Source organism: Megalopta genalis, chromosome 12 (assembly GCF_051020955.1).
Source record: "Megalopta genalis isolate 19385.01 chromosome 12, iyMegGena1_principal, whole genome shotgun sequence".
Classification (NCBI taxonomy): domain Eukaryota; kingdom Metazoa; phylum Arthropoda; class Insecta; order Hymenoptera; family Halictidae; genus Megalopta; species Megalopta genalis.
In genome coordinates this window covers 1,339,243-1,367,204 of record NC_135024.1, presented here as the reverse complement: position 1 = coordinate 1,367,204, position 27,962 = coordinate 1,339,243, and the positions used below count along the sequence as shown (strand labels likewise).

Sequence of the window (27,962 nt, the reverse complement as noted above, 5' to 3'; positions counted from 1 at the left end):
ATATATTATCATATACTATTATATTATATTTATATTATTTATATTATTATATATTTTCATATACCATTATATTTATATTATTTAGATTATTATATATATTATTATATACTATTATATTTATATTATTTAGATTACTATATATTATCATATTTATATTATTTATATTATTATATACTATTATATTTATATTATTTATATTACTATATATTATCATATTATATTATATGTATATTATTATATATATTATATACATATTTCGATACCAAAATATTGAGAGAATAAACGTTCGGATACGGGAGTCCCTACCGTATTCCAAAAATTGATCGTTCATGTAATACATTTTAAAATAAATTTTGAAACATTGAAAATAACGTGAGAAATTCGCTTATCAATTTCTGCTGCAAACGCACATCAAATCCGCGCAGTCTTCCGATAAGTAAGACGCAACTAAGTGTCTAACCGATTCGACGACAAGCCAGTGTCCGTAAAAACAATTGCTGCGGTAAAAACACGTCGGTGCGGCGGCCGTTGTCCTATGAAAATATAGGCGGCTCGTTAACGAGCTGCGGTTTTGTCAAAGGTAGAGGGGCAGAAAAAAAATAGAAAGTGACGGTGTAGAGTTTACTTTGCCGCGGCGGTGGCGGCAGCAGGGTTCGGGAAGGTCAGGAAACAGGTCGGCGATGCGACAGGATGTTGCACAATGGCGGATTGTCTTCCTGTTCGCACAGCAGGCATCACGGAGCAGCGAACGAAACGCGCGCGATCGTGCTTCTAACGATAACGCGGAATGATCCCTGAGGTCGTTTTTATCCGCGATCTTTCGCCGACATATCGGCCGCCGGGTGGGGGTGGATGCAACCTCACTGTTCCAGTAACTGTTACTCGCATAATCGCTCACTTGCCGCCGCGGCGGCACGCTAATTGCGGAAGTTCGCGGGCGCGTTTGCGCGCGGATTACGTGCGACGGATTGATTTATCAATTTTTATGATGCGTAAAGTTGTGCAAACCGAACTTTCGGCTCGCGCGCGAACGGGGGGTAGGGGGTTGGAAAATAAAAATATTTAGAAAGTTCGCGCCGCGTGGATCACCGTTCGGAAACATTGTTTAACAAGGTGAAACTTCGTTTTTTGGCTTTGGAATTTGTCGAAGTTGCGCGAGACGATGCAACGCGGCGCGTCGTTTATGCGAGCGTTTGGTAAAAAAAAAGGTCATAACTTCTAAGCTAATTCTCGAGCAAAATGCTTCGATAATTTGCCAAAGAAAATGCAAAGATGCATCGATTTGCACAAGAAAAGGTGTATGATGTTTTATAAAAAGAAGATCTCGTCGTCTTTATCTTTTATCGACTAAAAAGAGCTTTTGTGCAGATTTTCATTAACGCCGGATTTACGGAACCCGACAAAATGGCGGGTCGATAATTTTTTACTTTACGATTATTCGTATCGTGATGATACATTTATGAGTTATTTACTATCAATTTACAATAACACTTGTTAAAAATCAGTTGTTACTTAAAATCATTAAGTCGTTGTTAATATCATATTGTTACTTTTATGAGCTAATATAAAAGCAGCTGTTTTTGTGCTCCGTAAATCTAGCGTTAACACAATACAATATTGTTAGCCGAGTATTTTTTCATTAATGTCGCGTCGCTGTCTGAAAATTCGCAGCGATCGTTTCGCATGCATTAGTTTTAGACCGGCTCTGGCTACGTATTTCGTTAATTAACGCGGAAGATTAATTTCCTGCTCAATTTTTCGAACATTCGAACATTTTCTTAATACAATTATTTAGACATTTTAACACAGCGCACAGTTTTCAATAGATACAAACCAGCGACCATTTTTTTACCACGATAGAAGATTCTCGACGCGCGCGCGCGCTCGCGGCAAAAGTAGAAATAAGAGAAAGTCCCGGCGTACTTTCAGTATTTAATCAAGGATCTTGCCGAGGAATCTGTACAATTGCATTTAATAACGATAATAATAAGATCCAACTAACGTATCCGCACAGGACGAGCCTCGCAACATGCCCGCGCTGATTACTCTTATTGTCGGTAGAACGATCTCTAAGGTTTCGTTGTCCCGAGCGATTCTTCTCAGACCGTATTCGAGATCGCAGTCGGCTGCTTTATTTTTTCCCCTCCTCACACCGTGTCTATCTGCTTTTATATTTTTCATTCCGTTTGGCAACCGGCGCGATGCCTTTAACGGCCGCGTGCACATGCTCGGTGCACGAAATTAAATGGATCCATGAATATTTTATGAACGCCGGCGCGGCGCACCGAAGTAAAGAAATTCCTCGACAGATTAAACGCAAAGAAATCTAGACTCTTCTCTCCCTCTCTCTCTCTTTCTCTCTCTCTCTCCGTCTCAGCCGGAGCAGTTTCATTTCCTACTGGGAATAATTATTTAATCGCCGATCGGCGAATCGGATCAATGATATGTTCGCCTTCGAACGGAATCGGTTCCGCCCGGAGCTTTTCAATTTCACCGGTCGCGAAGGAAATCGGCGGCCAGCTTGCAGATTGCACAGGAAATAAAAAGCGCGGCGCGTGTCCGAGGCGAGAAATTCGTTCGTTCGTTCGTTCGTTCGTTCGTTCGAGAATTATGGAAATGAGAGCCATTGTGACTTTAGCAGCGGATCAGATAAGACAAACGTTTCGTTTTCAGCGCTTCTTGCGCGTGATTCGTAAGGAAAACGATGTCGGAGAAAAAGAACAACGTGTTTCGCGATCGTGTTCAAACATGACAAATTCGAAATCGTACTTTCCTAATTTTGTAATGACATGATCGGGACAATTCGAGATTGGACGGAACATCGCACGTGTTCGTGATTTTAAGCAGTTAGCTGTTTTTTTGACGAGCATGCTCGTCGTAACATACTCGTCAAAAGCAGCTAAAGGGTTAAAGTAAATGCCGAATCTTTTACTAGATCGAACTGATTCGATTACGCCAATATTAATTGATAATATATAATATAAAGATGACATAAAATACGCTGTTATAAATGTGTCAATCGATACGCGTTCTTTGCGGTGTCGAGAATTTATGAGGTTGCGATTTCGTGAACTTTCATTGTTTTATTTATCAAGCTATGAAACCTACTACGGGGTTATTATTAACTTATATCTTGTAATATATCATTACAAAATTACTATTACATATACAATGTATTATACAATATTATTACGTATTACTTTGGATACATGAAACTTATCAAGTACTATATTTATCTCGTGAAATTAACGAATCGAATTCGATTGAAACGAGAAATTTTGGTGCATTCGAATGTTGCGACGCGCTCTAATCAAGACCAACAAAAACATATACAGTTTATACTATATATAAAATATAAGTATAATATATACTTATATATATAATATTATATATAATATAAGTATAATATATACGTACTACCTATATACAGTAATGTCTCTCTAATTGACGCTCAGATCGTCCAGAAAAATGGACAATTTGGGAAAAGGAGATGCGATTGTTCGAGTCTTGCGGTTCGTTTTTATAATTGTTGATAATCGGTAACTATAAAAATCGTATCTCCTGTTTCCAAATTGCCCATTTTTGTGCGCAATCTGAGCGCGAATTAAAGAGAAATTATCGTAATTTTACAACAACCAAGATCAACGCTAGAATTATCGAGTACCAAAGGCAACTAGTTTGTATTTATTTTTAAAATTATCAAGACCGTATTTATTACCAAATATGTGGATAGATATACATCCGGTAACTTCCTACAAACGTGTTTTTTACAGTCGCCAATAATCTATAAAACGATAAAACGAGGCGCAAGACTCAAATTAATCGTGTCTCCTCTTCCCAAATTGTCCATTTTTGTGCACAATCCGAGCGTCAGTTAGGGGGACAATACTGTACTTTTCATAGAGATTGCTACAGCTAACCGGTTAGGAAACGACAGAAATTCAAGGGTCGACTTGCAATTTCGTCGCGGCGTGTACATACTTGGCAGAGCTTGTTCGATCGCGTATATTTTCGCGAAACGTTCGAACGACGCGGACCGAATTTCCCCTTTGTATCCCGGCATAGTTATTCGCCGATACTCGACGCGGAAAGTTCCAGAACGCGAAGGGTACACGCGGAAAATGGAAGCTCGAGCCACTCCGACCTCGAGCACCCTCTGAATTAGTCGTGCTTCTAGGGCGCGGCTGCGGATAATGCCGCGGACCGAAGCTTTGGAATTCTACTTAAGCGGGTAATTCGGGCGCAAGAAGCTTAAAATGGCGGTCGAATCGAAGCGCGACGAGGCACGGGCTCTGAGAACATTTGCCAAACGTGTTCCTGGATCGTCGCAATGCCGCGCGGGCTAATTTACGGCGCTGCTCGACCTGGCGACACGTTGAACAGCTCGTCTAGCACCGGTTAATCAGACGACGACTCGCTTCCGCAAACGTGCATCGGGACGAGATTATGACAGTTATAGGATTTTAACAGCTTGACGTACAGCTGCGACAACGGTAATAGAATATGTTTCCGAAAACACGGTGTCCAAGAGGAACACATAGATCAATCGCGACCTCCGCCGAAGATTGTCACAGCTTTCAGCAGTTTATATTCATTCGTTTGTCGCCAGGCAATTCGTGCTTAAAGAAGCAAAGTTCTGACAAGAGCTGAAATAAATACATTTCGTGAAAATCGCACGAACTTTGAGATAAGTTTCCATAGTAATTTTATTCTAACCAGAGTCTAATTCACCTTAAGAGATCTTAAAGCTATTATGCTGATGCTGTTTTCTAATCAATTCAACTCTATGATATGAGTGCATTAGAAAATGAGTGAGTCATTGTAAAAAATAAGAAGTGTTACTTTTTACTAGTGTATCGTTTACTGGTCATGTTTATTGTTTACTGGCCATATTTGTTGTTAAGATAATTTACAGTTAAATTAAGTTGTGGTAACTTATTACAATTAAATGAGTTAATAAATAGGCATAAATTATACAAATATAATTCATTATAATAATTATTAAATATATTATAATATTAAATTATATATTATGTTATATTATAATATTGAATTACATATTATATTATATTAGAATATTAAATTATATTATATTGTATATTATATTATAATATTATATTATATATAATACAATATATATTATACTATATATGTATATTATATATTATATTATAACACTATAACGTTATATAATATTATAACTCATTTGTCTCTTTAGCATTTTGGCGCGTACAAATTACACATTTTAAGTCAATATTTTCGAAAATCAGCTTACACCACTACAATTCCAATTCATTGATACGTAAATCTAGGGGCACCAGGAAATAGCAATGCGTTCATTGGCCATGTTTCGCGATGCCCACGCCTCGATAAGGTCGTAACTCTTCCATCACCGTCGAAGCAACAAATAAAATTGCACGGCCGCATAAAGTCCCGCATAAAGTCGCGTTATCGGCCGACCTAGTAACAGCCCCACCAGTCCAGGACGCTGTACACAACCCTAAATCATCGGTCCCTCCCCTGACACCTCGTACGACATAATTTCACAACTCCGCCGAGAGGTTTCCGCACGTTCGCTACCGTGTCGAACGTGCGGGTGACACAATTCGAATTCCATTAGCACCACCACGATCGAAAATCGTTGCTCCATGCAACTTTAACTTCGCAGTTTCGGTTCAGATTAACCCTTCCCGCAACGCTGTGCAACGTTAAAAAGTAACTTTCGCGAAAAACCGCGAAACGGTTTTAACAAAACTGTGAAACGAATTTTTCGGCCGACGTCGAACACGTGTTGCGACGCGTTTAATTCGTTACTTTCGCCGGATTAATTTTGCAATTATCGCAAGGAAAGTTGGAAAGTTAATTGAGAAAAAGTGATTAAACTTGGAGAATGATTTTCGATATAATTTTGGAAGGTGTTCTGTGACTTTCTGGGTAAACGTAGCGTAGAGTTAAAATTTTGGAAAGGTTTCTTTCAACCCTTTGGACAAAAACAATGTACAATTAAAATATTGAGAGGAGTCCTTCAACCCTTTAGGTGAAAACAGCATACGATTACAATTTTTAGAGGCAACTTTCGACCCCTTGGATAAAAATAGCGTACAATTAAATTTTTTAAAGGCTTCTTTCGACCCCCTTGAGCAAAAATAGCGTACTATTAAAATTTTGAGAGGCGCCTTTCAACCCTTTGCGCAAGAACAACGTTCAATTAAAATTGTTTAAAGGCTTCTTTCGACCCCTTGGGTAAAAACAGCGTAGCCTTAAAATTTTGAGAGGCGTATTTCGACCCCTTGAGCAAAAATAGCGTACAATTAAAATTTTGAGAGGCGCCTTTCAACCCCTTGGGCAAGAACAACGTACAATTAAAATTTCGAAAGGCGTCTTACGACCACTTGTGTAAAAAACAGCGCAGAATAACAATTTTCAAGATCCGTTTTACGACCCCTCGCGTAACAGCAGCGCCCAATAAAAATTGTTAAACAGCGTAAAATTAAAATTTTAAAAAGCGTCCTTTGACCTCTGGTATAAAACTAGCGCAGTAACGAAACCATCAAAAGCTGAAACTATCTTTCGGCCCAAAGTTATTCGTCCAGCCCCGAATAAATCCAATCCACGTAACGAACCACTGCAATATTTCCAAACGCGCGTCGGTTTCGTTTCGAGCTCCCGGCATTTCTAGCGTCAACAATCGTTGGAACGCGTCCGCCGCCCGCTGCGAGTCGAAATAGGGTGAGACGAATGAAAATACCTGTCGTTCTCGGCGAACTCCATGGTCACCTGGCAATAAACGATCTTCACCGCGAACATCTCGCACCGGCATGGTAACTCGCGCGCGGCGACAGACACAACGGTTTCGCGCCGCTTTTACGCGCGGCTCGACGGAACAGAAACTGACTTGTCCAGTGCGAATTTCGATGCGTCGGCCTATACGATGCGTCGCGTACACCTTTGTCCTGCACGCACCTGCGTGTGCACGCTGTCCGCGTTCTCGGTGCCACCGAGAGGCACCGAGACGTCCCCGTCGAAACGGATATCCGGCGTTCCGCTGTGCCGGCCTCCGCCCCTGCTCGTCGTTCGCTTTTCGTCCTCTCGATTGTTCCCGCGAATTCCGCTAATAACCATCGGCGTTCATTAATCCTGTCTCCGATTCGATCTGCGCTTCGCATTCACAACGAGAAATCACGCACTACGAAATTTGCATACCCGATTCTACGATTCTACGCCGGATTGGGCGGAGACTATAGATTTTGTAGCATATATATATATACTAGATTTTGTATACAGGGTGTCTTATAATCGGCGGATTTTTATGCGTAATCGTCTGCGGCGATCGCAAGAAACGGAGGTTAAATAGCAAGCTCTTTCTTCCTTTAATGAGTTTGATAGATTAAAAATAATAGAAATAAGTAGTTTTGGAATCCCTTTAACCTTGACACTAGTCTAAATTATATGCTATAATATGTGCTTGTAATAATAGCTAATTACGTGCTATAAGTGCATGAAATTCGCAGTCTAGCTGTAAATAAACGCGATGGATTTTTACAAATATATTACGAGACAGATCTGTGCTAAGACTGGCGAATACTATAGATTGTTTAGCGCGGAATTTGTGTAAAAAACGACACTCAGATAGCTGTAAAAATTGCAGTGGATCGTCCTATATTTATTTTGAATTTCCCGTATATATAAATAAATTAAATCGATTCGAATTCAATTTTTTGGTGCAGTTCTCTCTGAAAGATCGAGCACATATTGCTATAAAAATGGTAATGAATCTTCCCAAAATTTTGAATAGCTTTCCCGTATATATAAATAAATTAAATCGATTCGAATTCAATTTTTTTGGTGCAGTTCTCTCTGAAAGATCGAGCACAGATTGCTATAAAAATAGTAGTGAATCTTCCCAAAATTTTGAATAACTTTCCCGTATATATAAATAAATTAAATCGATTCGAATTCAATCTTTTTGGCGCAGTTCTCTCTGAAAGATCGAGCACAGATTGCTATAAAAATGGTAGTGAATCTTCCCAAAATTTTGAATAGCTTTCCCGTATATATAAATAAATTAAATTGATTCGAATTCAATTTTTTGGTGCAGTTCTTTCTGAAAGATTGAGCACAGATTGCTATAAAAATGGTAGTGAATCTTCCCAAAATTTTGAATAACTTTCCCGTATATATAAATAAATTAAATCGATTCGAATTCATTCTTTTTGGCGCAGTTCTTTCTGAAAGATCGAGCACAGATCAATAAATAAAATCGTGGCGGATCTCAGCCAATTCGTGTACGTTTATGCGAATTTCTCTATAACAAGTTCGCGTCGTCGCTTCTGCGAAACCAGTTGCAAATCGGTGTCATGCCAACACCGCCCGAAAATTCTAGACCCGTTTAGTACAGTTTGCCGTGACAGATCGTGCACGCGCGGATCGCTATAAAAATCGGAGTTTGCCAAGTGTCCGGCTGAGAACTGGGTCACGGATGCGCGTTAACCTCGTATTATTGTATCCCTAAATGTGATTGTTCGCGCAGAAGAAGCTTCAACATGTTGTCCGGTGGTTCGGTTACGCCAGCCTGACACGGACAGAATGGACGCATGGACGTGGATACCGAAATCCAATGTTCGTATTTGCAGACAGTGTTTACGGGAACGTATAATTAAATGCGATGCTAAAAAGTCGACGGTTTTACGTGCTGTTCGCGAGGGGGGACCGGCGCGCGTTGTTATTTCCAGCAAGAAATTTTAATTCGAGCCTTGTTATTTAAAATCACTGAGCGTGACATACTCGCGGGAACCGCCGATTGTTTTCAACGGAATTTTGTTCATATTTCATGAAGCGCGTCGTGCACGCGTCGCCGACAGATATTTTCTCGGCCCGCGCGAATGCGAGATCTGGTGGCCTCGACGCTTTTCCTCGACGGTTTTCTTCTTCGGATATGTCCAGAGAATCAGGCGCGGTGATCTGTTCTCCTGTCGGATGAAGGACTTCTCGCGAATGTGCAAATATACCGCTGGGAAGATACGTTGCTCGGCGTTTTTTAAGTTTTGACACGTACTTGGGAGCAGAAAATATCGTAGACCGCGGATATTTATGCGAAATAAGGATGATCTTAAAATGATTTCAAGAGACGGAAAGCGTGTAGACACTTTCTTTCTTCTTAAATAATTGCAATGCGATCAATTTAATACATTAACGTCCTCAAATTCTTTTAATTTTCGCGTTGTTTCGAATTACATCTCACAATTTTTACCATAAATGCATAAAATCGAATTGCAATACTGACATGTTCGATACTGACGTGTTCAGGTATCTCTCCTCTATCTTTCAAGAACAATTAGACTTTTCTAACATTTTTAGTTTTCACGTAATAAATTATTTTTGTCAAAGATTCGACGTCTTTAAAAAAAATTGAATTTTTTGAAAACGGAGGATGATACAGCGATTTCGTTTTCGGATTCGTGTTTGGGAAGGGATGCTCTACAACAGGGGTGGCCAAAGCGACTGATCGATCGCGTAAACTATTCTTAGTCGCTCGCTTTTCGCCCCCCCCCCTTATCTGTGTTTATTTTAAATTTAAACTTATTTTTGGCTTAAATTACTTTTTTAAAATTACTTTCTAATTTGGCTTATGATCACTTAACATATACGATGTTGCTAAACCGCTGCCTATAGTTAAAAAAAAAAAAAACAGGTCGCCCGTAGCGATTAAAAGTTTGGCCACCCCCGCTCTGCAAGGATATTTAATAAATCTGAAAAATGTTGGAAAAAGCGTAACCGGGGAGACGAGTGATTGAGTATTATTAAAAACGAAGCTCTTTCGTTTTTAATGCGATACGATAGCTAGCAGCGAGATAGTCATCGGGGAATAAACGGCAGAGTTTCAGTAAACACTCGGCAAACTCGTTAGCGGTATCGCGAATATGGAGATAGAAAATTTCTCGAGTTTCTAGGAGCGTTTAATTAGCGGAACTACGACACGCGTGTAATTTATGAAGATATCCCATGGATGGATTCCCGTTTGCCGGCGGTGTCGTAGATTCTTTCGAAGCTTTTTATCGTCGTTTCTCCGATCGACGGCCGATTCATCCCGTCAGCCGAGTAATTCCAATTAGCTGGCAGAATAATTCCCTCGGCGAGAAAGATATCAAACGTCCAATGAAAGAATTCTGCCCGTTATAGTGCATCGAAGTCGAACAATCGTAGGTCAAACGAAGGGTGATCAACGAACCATAAAATGCAGATTACTATAGTAAATTCTCCCCGATCTTCCTTCAGTTTCTGTACAAAGCTGGACGATTTGAGAACAGGAGAAGCGATTATTCGAATCTCGCGGCTCGTTTTTATAGTTGCCGATTGTTAACAATTATAAAAACGAGGCGCAAGACGAAATAATAGCATCTCTTCTTCCCAAATTGTCCATTTTTGTTTGCAAGCTGAAGGAAAATTGGAGAGAATTTACTATAATTTCTAAAGATCGTCTTCTGCTCAGTATATCGTCTTAACTCGCTTTTTAATACAAAAAATGCTTCATAAAAATGTCTATTGCGTTCGGATTCTCCCCGATCTTCCTTCAGCTTCTGTACAAAGCTGGACGATTTGAGAACAGGAGAAGCGATTATTCGAGTCTCGCGGCTCGTTTTTACAGTTTCCGATTGTCAACGATTAAAAAGACGAGGCGCAAGGCGAAATAATAGCATCTCTTCTTCCCAAATTGTCCATTTTTGTTTTCAAGCTGAAGGAAAATCAAGGAGAATCTGCTATGCATATTGAAACTTCGCGCAGTATTTCGACGAAATTTTTGCTACATGATCTTATATACCCGACGACGTAGAAAACATTTCTTTGTTACCATCGATCTTTCTCTCTCTCTCTCTATCACCGATTGCACAAGCAGAGATCGATCTCCTTACAAACGATCGGACGAGTTGCTTCGCTTATCAGTGTCGCAAAAGACGAGCACGATCTACGTTCGCGAAAAATCGTCCAAGTTAATATCCGTGTACCTGATGCAGCAATTAATTGTTGTTGCGACACGTTCGAGCGAACCGAATTTTATCGGGACCTGACAGGACGATAAGTTTCATCTTTCCAGGTTCGGTTCCACGAACGAAATCGCCTCGATTTTCTGGGATATTCGCGTCGACGATCGAACAGCGATAAATAGACCGCGAATCTTTACGCAAATTCCCATTTTCGTACACGATTCTCGAGAAATCAGAATTAGACGATGATCTTCCTCGTTGACTGAAAGATTCTTCGTTACAAAAATCTGATAAAAGTGCTATCAGTTCTTGCTAATTCTCGCGTTTCCTTGCATTTTACAAATCTGCGCACGTAGCGAAGGTATAAATACCACGATTCAGTGCAACGTAAAGCTGCACTCGCCGTAGCAAAGCGGCTCGACGTTTTTGTCTGCTTCTCCGCGGATATTCCCCGTCGTGCTCTCCAGTTTTCCGGCACGGCGGTTCGGCTCGCTAAGGCAAGAGTAGAAGAAACGCAATTTCAATGCGGTGCTGTTTGACCCAGCTTTAGATTTCCAGCAGACCGAGTGTCCCGCATCGTTCGCATGCGTACGCCGGAAAATCATCTGAAATAGTATACAAATAGACAACTTTCTTGGCAATTGTCTGTTTCGATGGAAAGCCGCGATTCGATCGGATCGTTGCCCGTGTCCCGATATGGGACAAACGGAGAAACAAAATTAGAACAGTTTTGCCGAGGTACGCTTTCATGGAAATGACTTTTCCCGAATACTTTCAAGTTTCTCGCTGAACATTTTTACGCGAGAACTTTGGAATCGAACTCGTCGGAAGTTTCACGGTGTGTCGAATGCAGACGGGAAACGTAATCGATGCAGATTATTTCCTGTACAATTCTTGCAATTATTTCCTCGCAAAACAGGCGATGATTCCTTATCGAATGATTGTTATCGTTTCGAATAGATTAACAGATTGATTCCGATTTTCATACTTCCCTCGTATCGAAATGATTGTCCTGTTTGCATAAATTATTTCTATCGAAATGATTGTCCTATTTGCATAAGTTATTTCTATCGAAATGATCGTCCCATTTTAAAAAATAATATCTTATACCTGGTGAATCATTAATTTCAAGACGTAAGCATAATTTATTAAGTACAATATCAGCTGTATGCGTATATAATAAGCATTTGTTTAACGTTTATTTTATATAATAAAAATATAAGCTTCTATCTCGTTAATTCGGTGCGAATTTGTCAATCGGACGATCATTTCGATACGGAGGTAGTATTCTATTTTATAACAAGAAATCGGACATTCTTTCTGGTAAAAATACAGGTCAACAAGTTCGCGCCGATTGACATGCTCGGAGCATCGTGGGCGTGCAACAGCGTTCAAAGCAAAAAAGAAAAAAAAAGATCATTCGAATCCTGGTGCACTAAAAGCGAGACGCCGCGCAAGGTCTCGAGAATCGCGTAATTAGACCACAACCGCGCTAATAAGCGTTACTAGCCTAACCGTAGCGAAATCCCTCTAATTAACCATTAATCGTCTCCTAATCATAAAAGCGTTATTTCGTTCGAACGGGACCGAAGCTTCGAACGGTTTCCATAGCGGCAAAGAATTTAATAATTGTGAACAGAGAGGCATGCGAACAATAATTCGCGAAATCACCGCGCGAGAACACTTATCGCTAGCCTAAAAATCCACGGTGCAAGATTCAACTTTCTACAACAAAACCGCTGACACTTCCTTGTGATACGAATTCAACTATTTCAGCGATTATCCCGGCTGAGCCTTTCTATTTTTCGTTTCTATCAATTAGAGTGAAACACGATATCTTCGGACCGCAAACGATTCCTAAGTTGTTGTCAGCGGTGAAGAAAGAGAGCCGGGCGTTATTCGAATTCTTTGAATAAATGTTTATTCGAGATAATCATCCGAATGAATTTCTTTCGGTCGGATAGTTTGTTCGTACAACGATTATTCATTGTTCGTTATAAATTGTTCTGTCTATTCTTTATCGTAGTAATAATTCTTATGTTCTTTAATGTTCTGTGATAATTCTTTATTGCTTTTTTATTCGAGTAATTCTTTATTCAAATAAATAATTCTTTATTCGAACAAGTAATTCTTTATTCGAATGATTCTTCGTTCAAATAAGTAATTCTTTATACGAATAATTCTTTATTCAAGTAAATAATTCTTTATTCAAATAAATAATTCTTTATTCGAACAAGTAATTCTTTATTCAAATAAGTAATTCTTTATACGAATAATTCTTTATTCAAGTAAATAATTCTTTATTCAAATACATAATTCTTTATTCGAATAATTCCTTATTGAAATAATTCTTTCCTCGAAGAATTCTTTATTTATATAAAATGGTAACAAAGTAAATCACAAAACAAACTATTTTGTATTTAGAGTTAAAATGGCACCGATAATTATAAAATAGCACAGAATTAAATTCTGAAATCATGCAAAATGTCGTAGATACCTCTATAAAACTATTAAATATTAATTTTATTATTATTTATTTACTACTAATCTGTCCTTTGGTCTCCAATTGATGCAATAAAGGATCGATACACCAGAAAAGGAAATAATTAAATTTCTAAACAGCTGCAGACTAATGAACGAACTCAACTTAAAATAAAGTCGCGCTAAAATTAATCTCGTTGTTCTTGCTAATTTCCGAAAAAGAAAAAAAAGACGACAAAAATTACAGAGGAACACTGCTCTTCCGGAACGCTGTTTTCTACGCGACTCGTTCCGCGACGCGAAGGGTGGTTAATAATTTCGTGGGGGAAAAGCTGCATCATCGTTGTTGCCTGCACAACTCGGGCGCAATATTTCGCACCGGATCAGCGTGTACGTGTGCCCGGACATTAATCGCAATGGAATTCCACGCGGCTGGGGAACGCGAGAATAATGGCGGTGATACACGGGAATAGATTAAAGTAGTATCATCGCGGCGCGGCGGTCATTCTATAGTTTTCTGCTCTGATATTTACTATGCGCCGCGGTAGTTCCAGGCGATTTTTCGAGCTCGTTAAAAATCTGGGCCACTCGCGAGGCCTCTCCATTATCCCCCGCGACGTAATTAGCCTGCGCCGCGATTAATTTCTCTCGTGCCACGCGCCTCTTAATCGTCGAATCGGCCGGCTAAACTCCTCGAACGAGAGCCCCTTTGTTTCCTGGATGACTGGTCCGATCAAATGACCCGGCGCCGGACATTCGGTGAACTCATTTATCGCGGAATTAATCGGCCGACGTGGCGCCCGCGCCGCCTACGACATTGTCGTAGAACGTAGTCGCAGCTGGAGAACGATTTTTCCGAATTATTTTTCGATCGAGACCATCGTTTGCGTTCCACCGGATCATAAATATTAATGAGAGATCGTCGTTAAAATCGTGATTCCGTGCTTCATTATTTTCTATACAGGGTGTCGCGTGGTGAATACGACCGGATAAAGATTGATTCTAGGACGAAAAAATAGATCGAATAGGGTTAGCGTGTCAATTACTGTGTCCCATCTCGTCCCTGATTATTGTGCCCTTACAATGATTTTATTTGCAAACGTTTACTATGTTTGCAAACGTTATTAAAGTACGTTTAGATTAATTATGTTATTATAATGTTTATAATGTTTATAAATATTATTAAATTGAAGTTATTGAATTTTTTGAATAACATTTGACCTGTAATTTTCATAGTCGAATCAAAACTGTAAGTTCGTGTCATCTATAAAATGCGGAAACTGATTTTTTAAATTTCTCATATAAGGGTTGATGTGTTTTTGCATCGGTTTTGTGGAAATATTTGTGAACAACGTTGCAAATACAGATGAAAAAAATGGAAAAACGATGCTTTCCAAAACAAAAGAATGAAGTATGTATTCATAGAACTCGACTAAATTACAGAAAAACAACAATACAATCCAGTTTTTAGATATACATAATTTGTTATTTAAAATAATTCAGTAACTGGAACAAAACGTCCTGTTTCTATAACTGCGCATTGCCGACATTTTGACGGATACTGTGGAAAAAAATACCATGAAACTGGTATATTCAGCGTAATCGGTCGCGCCAGAAGTGCATAAAACGTTGCGATACACTTTCGAGTGCACTCAATGAACTTTTGTCAGAGAACTCACCGATGGCATTTTTGTCGTTGCCTCTCGTGTACCCATAATGCCTCTCCAAGGGTATGGGTTCCGCTTTGTACTCCACCCATGATCGGCAACCCCTGAACGGCGAGGCCTGTTAAAAATACACATTCGATAAATGGTCAGTCCGAGATTAAAACTGCATAAAACCTGCTGCAATCCGCATATAAATTGCGGACACCGATTTTGTTCGACTTTTGCCGAGGACAGAAGCATCCTCGAAAATCCGGAAGCATCCTCGCGAATGAATTAAAAATCACGTGAAGTAAGGATTAATTAAAATTGAGTTAAAACGCGAGTGCATTAAGGACTCGATTAAATTGAAACTCAAGTAAATGAACGACTTGATTGAATTAAAAATCAAGTGAATTAAGAATGAATTAAAATTGAATTAAAATTCGAGTGAATTAAGGACTCGATTGAATTAAAAGTCGAGTGAATCAAGAATTAATTAAAATTGAATTAAAATTCGAGTGCATGAAGGACTCGATTGAATAAAAACTCAAGTAAATTAAGGACCCGATTATTAACTTAAAACTCAAGTTGAATAAAACGTGTTACGCGCAATCGTAATAACGTTAAAAAAAGATACACTAAAATGACAGAACAGCTGTCACTAACTCTTGAGCAGCAATTAAAAATTTACTTTCAGCGGAGAACGTTCGAACCGCAATTTCAATTCCGATCCATTAAAAAAGCATTTCGGCAAAGCGTTAAAAACAAATCAACGCGCCAACCGAAAAAAGACGAGGCAAGCGATACGCGCGTAAATAAAGCAACAAAAATTACAGGCGACCGTAAAACGCGAACGTCTCGATGAAACATCGCGCGAGCTTTTTTGCCAGTTATTTGATATGCCGTCAGTATTTTTCATCCGTGCACCGCGGTACGCATTTCTCGAAAACTAACGTTTACACGTTCGAGGTTCTGCTGAACACCGTTCCCGCGGGTCGATCAGTTTCGAACAACGGATTTGGGGTGACCGTGTACACCTCTTTCAGAGCGTGAAACTTCGAGGGAAAAAAGCTATCGCATGCATTTCTGTCGGACAACAAAAAGAGTGCGTATTACAGGATTACATGGAACGCGATGCGCAGAGACGTTTGCGGTGAATGCACCTGGGATGGACAGAGAGAGAGAGAGAAAAAAAAAAGTAGCGCGTGCTAAATAATTTTTACATGCAGGCGTGTGCAGTTACTGGCATGCGCGATGCACTGTTGAACGCGGTCGCCGGAATGCAGCTGGGTTAGTGACAGAGTCTGCTCGGAGATGGCGCTGACGACCAGCGCTTTCTCGCTGCTGAAACTGCGAACGCAGAGTATAAGAGACGACGAGGAACAGGTTATCGACATTCAATAATAGTTGAATTGGACGTTGTTTCCTGCGTTAATTTTATCTAGAAAGGGTCTTACTTCTGGTTCGACCCAAGCGAACTAACTTAAAAACATAATTTCAGGTGTGTTAGAACAATTTTGATCTTTTTAGATTGTTTAATATTACTAGACGAAAGCTCTGTTGCAACGTTATAGTTGTTGTTTGCTGTTGTATATAGTACTACGTGAATGAAAGTTGTTTTATTTGATAATTTATACATCTCTGGCAACAAAAGATATTTTTTACCCTTTTTTGCTACATATTTTTACATGTAAATCCTCCTTTTAATATATTGGTACAAAAAGAAAGTTTTATTGCAATGTTATTATTTACTATAGCAGATAATACTACGCGAATGAAAGTTGTATTTGATAATTTATAACTGGCAAACAAAACACATTTCCACCTTTCTTTTTTACTACTTATTTTACATCTAAATCCTTTTAATATTGATGAACAATATTAAATAATAATAATATTATAATATAATATAATATTGTTGCAACGTTATAGTTGTCTGCTATTGCTAATGAAAGTTGTATTTGATAATTTATACCTGGCAAAAACAAAACATATTTTCACCTTTCTTTTTTACTACTTATATTTACATGTAAATCCTTTTAATATTGGTGCACAAAAGCTTTGTTGCAACGTTATAGTTATTGTCTGCTATTGCTAATGAAAGTTGCATTCGATCATTTATACCTGGCAAAGAAAACGTATATTTTCACCTTATCTTTTTACTACTTTGATATACGTGAACCATTTTTCCATCGAATATGCATTATTTTTTCTTACCGATTAAAAAATAGCGACTGCACAGAATGAATATTGTTTCAAGTATCTTTCGTGGCATTAAACGAAAGAAAAATCAACGACGATCGTCGGTCACGGTGATGAATGCGGTTAATTGTGCAATATTGCTCGTTGCCAGTGATCAAGAAAACAATTGTTTATCGTACGACAAAAATAGCCGCCAGTGAAAACAGATCGCGAGATCGCGTCGAAGTTAGAACATATACATAATGGTATTCTGATTAATGATAAGACAGTGTAGCAGTTGCGCAATTAACGTTGCTCGTTCGAGGATTACTACAATTAATATCGTAATCTCGGGATGAGTTATAACCTCGTTACCATGAAAACGCGCATCGAGAGAATACTGATACGTTGTAATAAACGGCGCAGTCGACGATTAATAAATAATGCATAGCAACGATAAAGCTCTATGGACAGCTGAACAAAGAGGAATGAAACTATTGTTGAGGAGAGTCTGCCAAATGAATCTCTCTTAACTGAACAATCCCATGTTAGCGGAACTAGAGAACAATTAATTCTAGATGTTATTTTACGTACAGTTAACCAAATACATAAAATAAATGTATGATATTTTACGTACAGTTAACCAACTACATAAAATAAATGTATAATATTATATACATTACTATTTACATTTACATTTATTATATTATATTATAATATACAATATATAATAATATATATAATAATATACATAATAATAATAATATATAGTATATTATAATATTATATAATGTAATATAATATAATAAATGTGTAAACGTAAATAGTAAAGTAATAAATTAAACTTTTCATATAGCTAAACGAAAATTGGAGACTGAAAATCTAAGGGACTTAGATCGTGGTTTTTTATTGGAACCCTTTTATTGAAATTATTATTGAAATTATTGAAATTAACCTCTTTGTTGTGCAGATCAGTACTTTAGATCTGTCGCAAAAGTAATTTCGGAATTTTCCTAATCTATTTAGAAAACCGAAACTGCTTTTGCAACAATCAAATAAAATCGAAATTCACAAGTATACCCTATACAAATTATAATTGGACATACTAAAGACGAACACATTTGCCATAAGACAAAAACCGTCGCTTCTCCATGACGAGTATACTCGTAATTCCGAAATACACAGCAGCCAAGCACCATAGAATTAAACGGAATTAAATTGCATGGAACCACGGGGTGTATTGACCAGACAGCGACCAACCACCCTAAGAAAGCCCAGTCCACTTAGGCCACGCGAACCCCACGAAGCCGCCGCAGTTGCCTTCGACCTTCGAACGTCCTCTAAGCCACCCCCAAAAAGCCGTCTATCACCCTCAGACGCACAAAAAGTCTCGCCACTAACATTCCACAGTCGGAAACGGCCGCAGACCCCATAAAGAAGAGCTCCATAAAGAACCCCGCAAAGCCCGGGTCCTGCCCGAATCAGCCAGAAACTCGTTTCCACCCTCGCGCACATAAAACGACCCCTCTGTCTGCTCCCCAACTCCGGCCGCAGGGTCACCGAATTCTCTAGAAACCGACCACGTGCGACCCTTAGGCGTGTTTCAGCAATTCCGCGAGCGGCGAGGGGAGCCGCCGGGTGGCTTAAGGTCGAGCGTAGCGCGTGCCGCACCTTCGCAGCCCCCAGGTGGCGTGGCCTTAAATTATTCACCTACCCTGGGGGTGGTCCCCGATCACAGGTCGTGCATCCTTGAAGAGCTCGCGTCACGCGAACTGCTCCGCCGAACCCCGAGTCCGATCGATTGCGGGCCAGAGGATGCACAGGTCGTCCGTTCGCCTCGGTCTCCTTCGTCGGAGGACAAGGAGACGAGAGAGAGAGAAAGAGAGAGAACGGGTGCCCTAATCGCGGCGAGCATACGTTCCGCGACGCGCACGTTCACTTATCGGCGTTGGCCAGAATCCAGTGGCAGACTGCCGGCCGGGAAAACTTCACCACCGCGAAACTTTTCACCGAGGTCGGAAGAAGGGAGGACGACACCGGGGCAAGGTGGTAGTGGCAAGGATGTTGCCACTACCAGGCCGCATCATCCTCGCTCCGCGATCCGCGAACAGAGGACGTGGGGGCGAGCTAATTGTCGGACGTTGCGCCTCTTCCAAGGTGCCGCGAGCACCCGCTGCGCCGAATTTACGGACGTCAGTTTCCAGAAGACCCCTCGCGCTCCGCGAGAGCTTTCTCTTTCGATGCCGAGAAACCTCGATGACAGTGCCGATCTTTTCGTCGGGGCTGCTGGCAGGAATTCTTGGTTATGGAATGCCGGATTTTTTGGTTAATTTAAATACGCCAATTAATTGCGTGTATCGGACTCGAGAGGATGCGCGTTTCATGCAGTTCGGTGAACGTACAGTAATGTCTCCGTAACTGACGCTCAGTTTGCGCAGAAAAATGAACAATCTGGGAAGAGGAGATGCGATTATTCGAGCCTCGCGGCTCGTTTTTATATTTCTTGACAATTCGTAACTATGAAAACGAACTCGATCGAATAATCGCATCTCCTCTTCCCAAATTACCCATTTTCTGGACAATCTGAGTGTCAATTAGAGAGACATTATTGTAGAGATTTTTTTCAATGAATAGTCTTGCTAAGAATCTTTTACACCGAAGATCGAAATATAAAATTGCTGTCTCGGTTGAACGATTGAAGAGAAACCACGAGTCTTGGGACTCGGAAGTAAATTCTTTCTAATTGACGCGAGGCTCGAATAATCGCATCCTCCTCTTCCCTCACTGTCCATTTTTGTTTCCAAGTTGAGCCTCAATTAAGGAGAGTTCACTGTAATTTCAGTAGAATGTGGCGGAAGTGACTCGTTGACGTACCAAATTCTGGAGGCTTCCAAAATGTTGGAACAGTTTGGAGATACATTGTTGCACTGTTTCGAGCCTGTTGAAACTTCTCGCCCTCTAAATTTTATCTACAATAAGCTCAACGGTTAATTAGATCTGACAAGTTAGATCATATTATTGAAAACAAGGTTTTAGACATTTTTAGATTGTTTTTTTGTATGAATTTGTTCAGGCAAAACTACACGAAGTTATCGACATCTTCGCACGTTCAAGGTCTTGGAACCTTGAAAGTCTATTGGTCAGCTGCCAGGTGAAGTGTTAAATTCGGTTCCGTAAAAGTGGCGTAACAGAGGAGGATATCTAACCTCGTTGAAATAATATTAGAATGATCCTAGTCGCATTGAAAGCTCGAGCACGATCCTATAAGAAACAGTACTATAAATTGTAGTATAAAGCTGGGATGTTTCGTTCGTATATTGCAATTTTTATTGTTTTTATTTTCATTATTATTTTATTATCATTGCTATCATTATTTTTGTTAGTGTCATTAATATTAATAATATTATTTTATTGTCATTAATATTATTAGTATTATCTTGTTATCATTACTATTATTATTTTAATTATTCTCATTAATATTATTACTATGATCTTATTATCATTGCTATTATTATTTTTATTATTCTCATTAATATTATTAGTATTATCTTATTATCATTACTATTATTACTATTATCTTGTTATCATTGCTATTATTATTTTTATTATTCTCATTAATATTATTACTATTATCTTATTATCATTGCTATTATTATTTTTATTATTCTCATTAATATTATTAGTATGATCTTATTATCTTAACTACCACTTTTTATTGTCATTAATATTATTAATATTATTTTATTGTCATTAATAATATTAGTATTATCTTATCATCATTACTATTATTATTATAATTATTGTTATATTGAATTTCTGCAGAAAAATTAAAAGGACATTTGACCCGATGGTACTAATTAAATAAATAAAATAAAATAAATAAATAAATTACTATTATACTTGTCTGAAACCTCGCTTTAAAGGATCGAAACAGCTCTAAGACCCCGTTGAACCAACCTTAGAATGATCCCAGTGGCAATAGAAGCTCGCGCAGGATCCCGTAAAGAAACGTTATTGTAAATTATTGCCACGGATTCGTGATTTTCTTGCGAAACACGATTTTCAGCCGGGCGAGAATTGAACCACGTGCGCTAAAAACCGGCAGAATTACGTTCGGGCGTAGAATTAAATTCATTTGACGCGGTGGCGCGCCGCAGTATCTTACTTAGGGAATGATCGAAAGCTACGGGGATCGTAACGAATGGCCAATAAAAGCGACTTTCTCCGGAGCACGGTTTTGATCGGCCGAAATTACGCTACATCGGCGCAATAACGATTCTTCATGGTTAAGCGCGCGAAATGGCCGGCGGCCGCGGTTTCTTACGAGCGGGTATTTAGCAACGCGTAGCGAAACTCCTGTTATCTCCTCGGAAGGATCGCGTTCAAGCCGATGGAAACGCACCGGTGTCCGTCGATTCTTTTATCCGAATCGGCGAACCGTAATTAATTCAGAATTATTGTCGGCGGGCATTTAATTCGCGCAAGTCGCCGCGCGGTGCTTCTTGTTCTTCTTCTTCTTCTTCTTTCGGTTGCGCAACCGCCGATCGACAGACCGGTTGTTGCTCGATCCTCAACGAGCATAACTCCTTCCGGCGTTCGTTTCACGGTATCGTACGTTTTCCAAAAGCCGGGGGGGAGGTTTGCACAAGCGACCGGCATTCCTCGGACGCTCGACTGAAAAGCCGTTATTGCGGTCTCCGACGGGAAAACTGCTGCGAAGACCTCGTTTCATCGCGGACCGGAAAATCTCCCGGAAAATGCCGCCGCGATTCGACGAAACCGTTTCGCGAAATGTAATCGGTGAAATGCGTGCTCCAAGATCGTACAGTATAATGCTAGTGTCGAGGTGAATTAAATCTCATCTTTCTCGTGTCGTTTTTCTACCGCCTGTCTCGTTGACAACTGCGGCACCGTTTCATTTCGTTTTCACGCGCCGCAAAAAGATCGCAGAGATGAAGGAAACGGAGAAATTTTAGTTCTCTCTCGATGCGACTGGCCGTCGAAATTATCCACTTAATTGCCATTCTATTTTATACATTTATATATTTAATTAGATTATATTTATTATATTATATTATATTAATAATTTATATTTATTTAATTAGATTATATTTATTATATTATATTATGTTAATAATTTATATTTATTTAATTAGATTATATTTATTATATTATAATACATTTATAATTTATATTCATTTAATTAGATTATACGTATTATATTATATAATATTATATTACATTTATAATTTATATTTATTTAATTAGCTTATACTTATTATATTATATTACATTTATAATTTTTATTTATTTAATTAGATTATATTTATTATATTGTATTATATTTATAACTTATTTATTTAATCATATTATTTATAATTTTATTCATTTTTATACATTTACCACGAAATCGAAATTATAATTTGCTGTCAACGAAGAAGAATGGCGTCTCTCCTACGTTTTTCGTATCGCTCGCCATGAATTATTTCATTTTCACGAATCCGTAATTCGCGGCTGAGAGTTTCTCAATGAATTTTTCAACGGTAGCTGCAGTTTCGTTCATGCGCCGACGCTCTAGCCCCGGCGAAGTAATCCAATACGTTACAACCAAGACTTTGAAAGTTGCCGTTAATGCAGCAGCTTTCCTGCGAGCGAAGCATAATTAAGAACAGAAGCGTTCGATGGCTTATCCCACGGGAACACGGGTACTCGCGTTCTCTTTAGACCGGCAACTTCGGGGCACGTCAAAAATTAGTATCTCGAGACCCCGGGATCGGTAAATTGCAACTTACGAGTATGGCCGAACCTCTCGCCGTCCTATACAGGGTGTCCCAAAAATATCTCGCAATCCGGAACTGGCGGGTTCCTCGGATCATTTGAAGCAGCTTCTTCCTTTACAAAAAAGTTCTCCGAGGCACCGTTAACGAGTTATTAACGAAGAACAGTGACCAATAAGAATCGAGTACGGCTGACGCGAGACGGCCCAGCCAACCAGCGCACGAAGCCTAGTTCCGCTCATTGGCTCGGTCGCCTCTTATTGGTCACTGTTTTTCGTTAATAACTCGTGAGCGGTGCCTCGGAGAAAATTTTTGTAAAGGAAAAAGTTGCTTCGAATGACCCGAGGAACCCGCTACTTTCGGATTGCGAGACATGTTTGGCACACCCTGTATGTTTCAGCCGGAGGAATTTCTCCCGAGCTGCTCGATATCCGGCAAGTGGCCGCACAAGCACTGACATCTCCGACGTTACTTTGATCTTCGACGCTCTTTGAGCCGGATCGAGCGCATCGCTCGCCCGAATGCAGACTCGCCGCGTTGTTCACGGACTTACACGGTCTGCGACTCCGCGTATTCTCGAACGTAAAATCATTAATGTTGTTGCAACCTTTAGAAGCGTCGGATCGAACTCGAAGCGTCGGATCGAACTCGAAGCGGAGCTACGTCGAGCAGAATTTTCTCGACGGCACGTTCGAGAGAAGCACGCCGTTTTCTATTTTCCGCTGTACTTCGTCTTGCGGCTCCAATTAAACTTGATCCTCATTCTACTTTCAACTGATTAAAACTCCGCCGGGAGATCAAGCTCCGTTTAACTTTACTTAGCCGCGAGAAAATCCCGATTTTCCCCGAGCATCGTCCGGCTCTCTCGGATTTCCGAGGAATTCGAGGAACGCCGGAAACGAAGCAACCGGACGGCACATGGTCAGCCTCTAAATACATGCACGGTTGTACTTTCTCGCGTGATTTTCATTCCTGCTGATCCGACCAGCGCGGCGACACGTTTTACCGATCGTCGCAAACAAGCTGCGAGATTCAGCCGCAGAAAATTCCGATTCGCCGCGAGGATTCGACTCGGTTCGTAGTTTTCGAGAAAATGTGTAGACACAACCAGGTGAAATAAATTAGCTTCTAATACATAGATAATGGACTTTCTCATGCTGTTCGCCTTTATCTTGCCAGTGAAACGTGTAGAACGTTTCGAGCAGCAGCTTCGAGAATTTAGCTGCAGGAAATTTCGATTTTCCACGAGGATCCGGTTCTTAGGCATTCGAGAGAAGCCACGGAGTACCAGAAACTTGGCATCCAGACAGTCTGCTCGAATGAATTCGCTTCTAATTCATAGATAATCCACTTTCTCGCGCGGCTTCTGCCCGCCTTTGTCCGACAGCGAAGCGTTCAATGTTTTCTAATGATTACCCTTTGGGATCCTCCATCGCGAGCCGGACTCGGCGTTGCCTCTTAAACTAATTGTTAATTACTTTGTCGATGTATGAACTTTACTGATGTAGTACATTCCGGAATGAATGGGAGAAACCCTTTGGACAAAAGGGTTAAGACATCGATCAAATTTACTATTTACAAGTGCTAATTTATTTGATATTAGTACCAATTTTGCTAAAAATTGGAACTCAATTTAATACCAATTTTGCTAAAAATTAGAATTCAATTTAATACTAATATGATTAAATTTACTAATTTTACTTGGTGTACTGATTTTAGTATATTTACTAATTTTACTGAATTCACTAATTTTACTAAGTGTGCTAATTTTAAGAAATTCACTAATTTTACCGAGCTCACTAAATTTATTAAATTTACTAATTTTACTAAGTGTACTAATTTTAGGAAATTTATTAATTTTACTGCATTCACTAATTTTACTAAATTTACTAAGTTTACTGGATTCACTAATTTTACTAAGTGTACTAATTTTAGGAAATTCACTAATTTTACCGAGCTCACTAAATTTATTAAATTTACTAATTTTACTAAGTGTACTAATTTTAGGAAATTTATTAATTTTACTGCATTCACTAATTTTACTAAATTTACTAAGTTTACTGGATTCACTAATTTTACTAAGTGTACTAATTTTAGGAAATTCACTAATTTTACCGAGCTCACTAAATTTATTAAATTTACTAATTTTACTAAGTGTACTAATTTTACTAAGTGTACTAATTTTAGGAAATTTATTAATTTTACTGCATTCACTAATTTTACTAAATTTACTAAGTTTACTGGATTCACTAATTTTACTAAGTGTACTAATTTTAGGAAATTCACTAATTTTACTGAGTTCACTAAATTTATTAAATTTACTAATTTTACTAAGTATACTAATTTTAGGAAATTTATTAATTTTACTGCATTCACTAATTTTACTAAACTTACTAAGTTTACTGGATTCACTAATTTTATTGAATTCACTAATTTTCCTAAATTTACTAATTTTATTGAATTCACTAATTTTACTAAATTTACTAATTCTACTGAATTCACTAATTTTACTACACCTACTAATTTCACTGAATTCATTAATCTTACTAAATTTACTAATTATGCTGAATTCATTAATTTCACTCATTTATAATCTATAACAAACTGCTAAAAATCGAAGTGTTCAATTTTGCGTGCAAAAGGGAGACGAAAAATCGAGATGGAACAGAAATCTTTAAACTCGGTGCAATCGTCTAGCTACTATTATTATTATTATCATTATAGTTATGATGAATTTCTGTAGAAAAATTAAAAGGACATTTGGCCCGATGATGCTAAATAAATAAATAAATAAATAAATAAATAAATAAATTGATATGATAGTCGATTAGGGCAGAGGATTAAAACTGGAAAATAATCGTCGAGATTTATGATCTCTCACGGAGCTGTTAAGGGAAGCCATCGATCGAATCCGGCGAATCGTTCGCGACGGAACGGAAGAAAGGAAAGGGCCGAACGGGCATTAACAAAACGAAACTCCGTTTCCGTGAATTCCGTTCGCGTGATGGTCGCGCGATCGAGAGCTGGATCGCGTTAACCTGGTTAGCAGCCGCTTGATGCGGGCAAGGTATTAGAGTGTGGAGACCGGAATGGGACGACCGCGGGCATCTTTCCGTTGGAAGCAGAACGGAACCGAGCGCCGATCCGGCTTAGCGATCTCTCAAAATGCATCCACGAGCATGTGAGCCGCGTACGTGCCCGCCGTGCGCGATTCTTTGCGTCTGCTGCGCCTGCGAACAATTATCCCCGGTGTCCAGGAAAATATTACCGAGATGCCGTGGAGCTTCCTGCCAATCCGTATTGTCGCGGGTTGCTTTACAGAATATACATTAAGCAGCACGATTTAATTGTTCGCCGGAAGATCCCTTTCGAGTCTGTAGAAATTATCGATCTTTGCTGGATGCGCGAAGATCCGCGATTTAATAGAACATTATGAATTTTGCAAAAATCCACTTTTAAGAAGCATTTAATATTTGCAAAATCGACGATAAGATTTTGACAATGATGTGTTTGTAACAAGGATTTTTAGGATCTCGTAGAGGTTTCTTTTTTTAACCCTTTGCACTCGAAGCCATTCTAACTGTAAATCTAAATGAACTTTTCCGACTTATAGTATTTGCATTTTAAGTGCATTTCATGCATATGAAATTGAGTCTTGTGACTCATACGACAGTTAGACTTTTAACAATATTTTTATATCAAAGCTTTGATAATATAAACGTTATCTTGGAACGTGATGTAACGATTTTAGTGGTGCTTCAGAGTCACCACTCGAGTGCAAAGGGTTAATATACCACGAAATTGGAGAGAATTGAAGTAAAATTTAAAATATTATCGATACCATTTTAAAATTAAAAAGGTATCGATACTTCTTTCGTATCTATACTTCTCACACACAATAGTGTGTGTGTGGGTGTTAAGTTGCGTCACCGAATTTTGCGATTGTGTGCGAATCGGCGAGAGTTAATCGATTCTGAAACTCTCCGGGGCTTGTATAGGGAGTCTTGGAACAAGAGGATTCGCAGAAATAGCAATCAGAGACTCTGTTCGGCATCGATGTTCCTCGAGATGTTCGATTGGAAAAGGAATTATGCAATCGTAATACTCTAAGCGACTCGCGTAACTTCATCGTCGAGAATTCGCTGCTGAAAACGAACAAATTACACACCGATTCAATTAATCAGTCGTTAATTGATTGCGGATCTTCTTATGGTTATTCAATTTCAACGCGTTCCAACGAAAATTAACGATTCAAATTCTAGTGTCATCAGATAATATTAACAATCCGCAATCTTTTGCGAGAAACCACCGAGTTTTATGCTAATCCTTTGAATAGGATTATCTCTTTAGCCAACACATGATTTTAATTAATTTTGATATCGATTGTATAATGTTATCAGAAGCTGGGATGTTTCGTTTGTATATTGCAATTTATTGTTTGCATTTTTGTTATTCTTTTATTATCATTACTGTTATTATTTTTATTATTACCATTAATATTATTAGTATTATCTTATTATCATTACTATTATTATTTTTATTATTCTCATTAATATTATTAGTATTATCTTATTATCATTACTATTATATATATATTATTTTTATTATTGACATTAATATTATTAGTATTATCTGATTATCATCACTATTATTATTTTTTATTGTCATTAATATTATTAGTATTATCTTATTATCATTACTATTATTATTATTTATTGTCATTAATATTATTAGTATTATATTATTATCATTACTATTATTATTTTTATTATTCTCATTAATATTATTAGTATTATCTTATTATCACTACTATTATATTATTTTTATTATTGACATTAATATTATTAGTATTATCTGATTATCATCACTATTATTATTTTTTATTGTCATTAATA

At 38.6% G+C, this 27,962-nt stretch overlaps 2 protein-coding genes across 5 annotated transcripts in view; one reads left to right on the top strand and one right to left on the bottom strand.

Moving 5' to 3' along the window:
• Window positions 1–19,193, bottom strand: part of jv (javelin) — a 70,067-nt gene extending 50,874 nt beyond the window's left edge. The window contains exons 1-2 of the mRNA XM_033483427.2: window positions 19,005–19,193; window positions 15,143–15,248 (exon numbers count right to left, since the gene is read on the bottom strand). Coding sequence (XP_033339318.1) covers window positions 15,143–15,222 — 80 coding nt within the window. The 5' untranslated portion in view covers window positions 15,223–15,248; window positions 19,005–19,193. The remainder of the gene's footprint in view (window positions 1–15,142; window positions 15,249–19,004) is intronic.
• The window catches only part of MCU (mitochondrial calcium uniporter), a 324,119-nt gene that overhangs the window by 279,054 nt on the left and 17,103 nt on the right, over window positions 1–27,962 (top strand). The gene's annotated exons all lie outside the window — the stretch shown is intronic.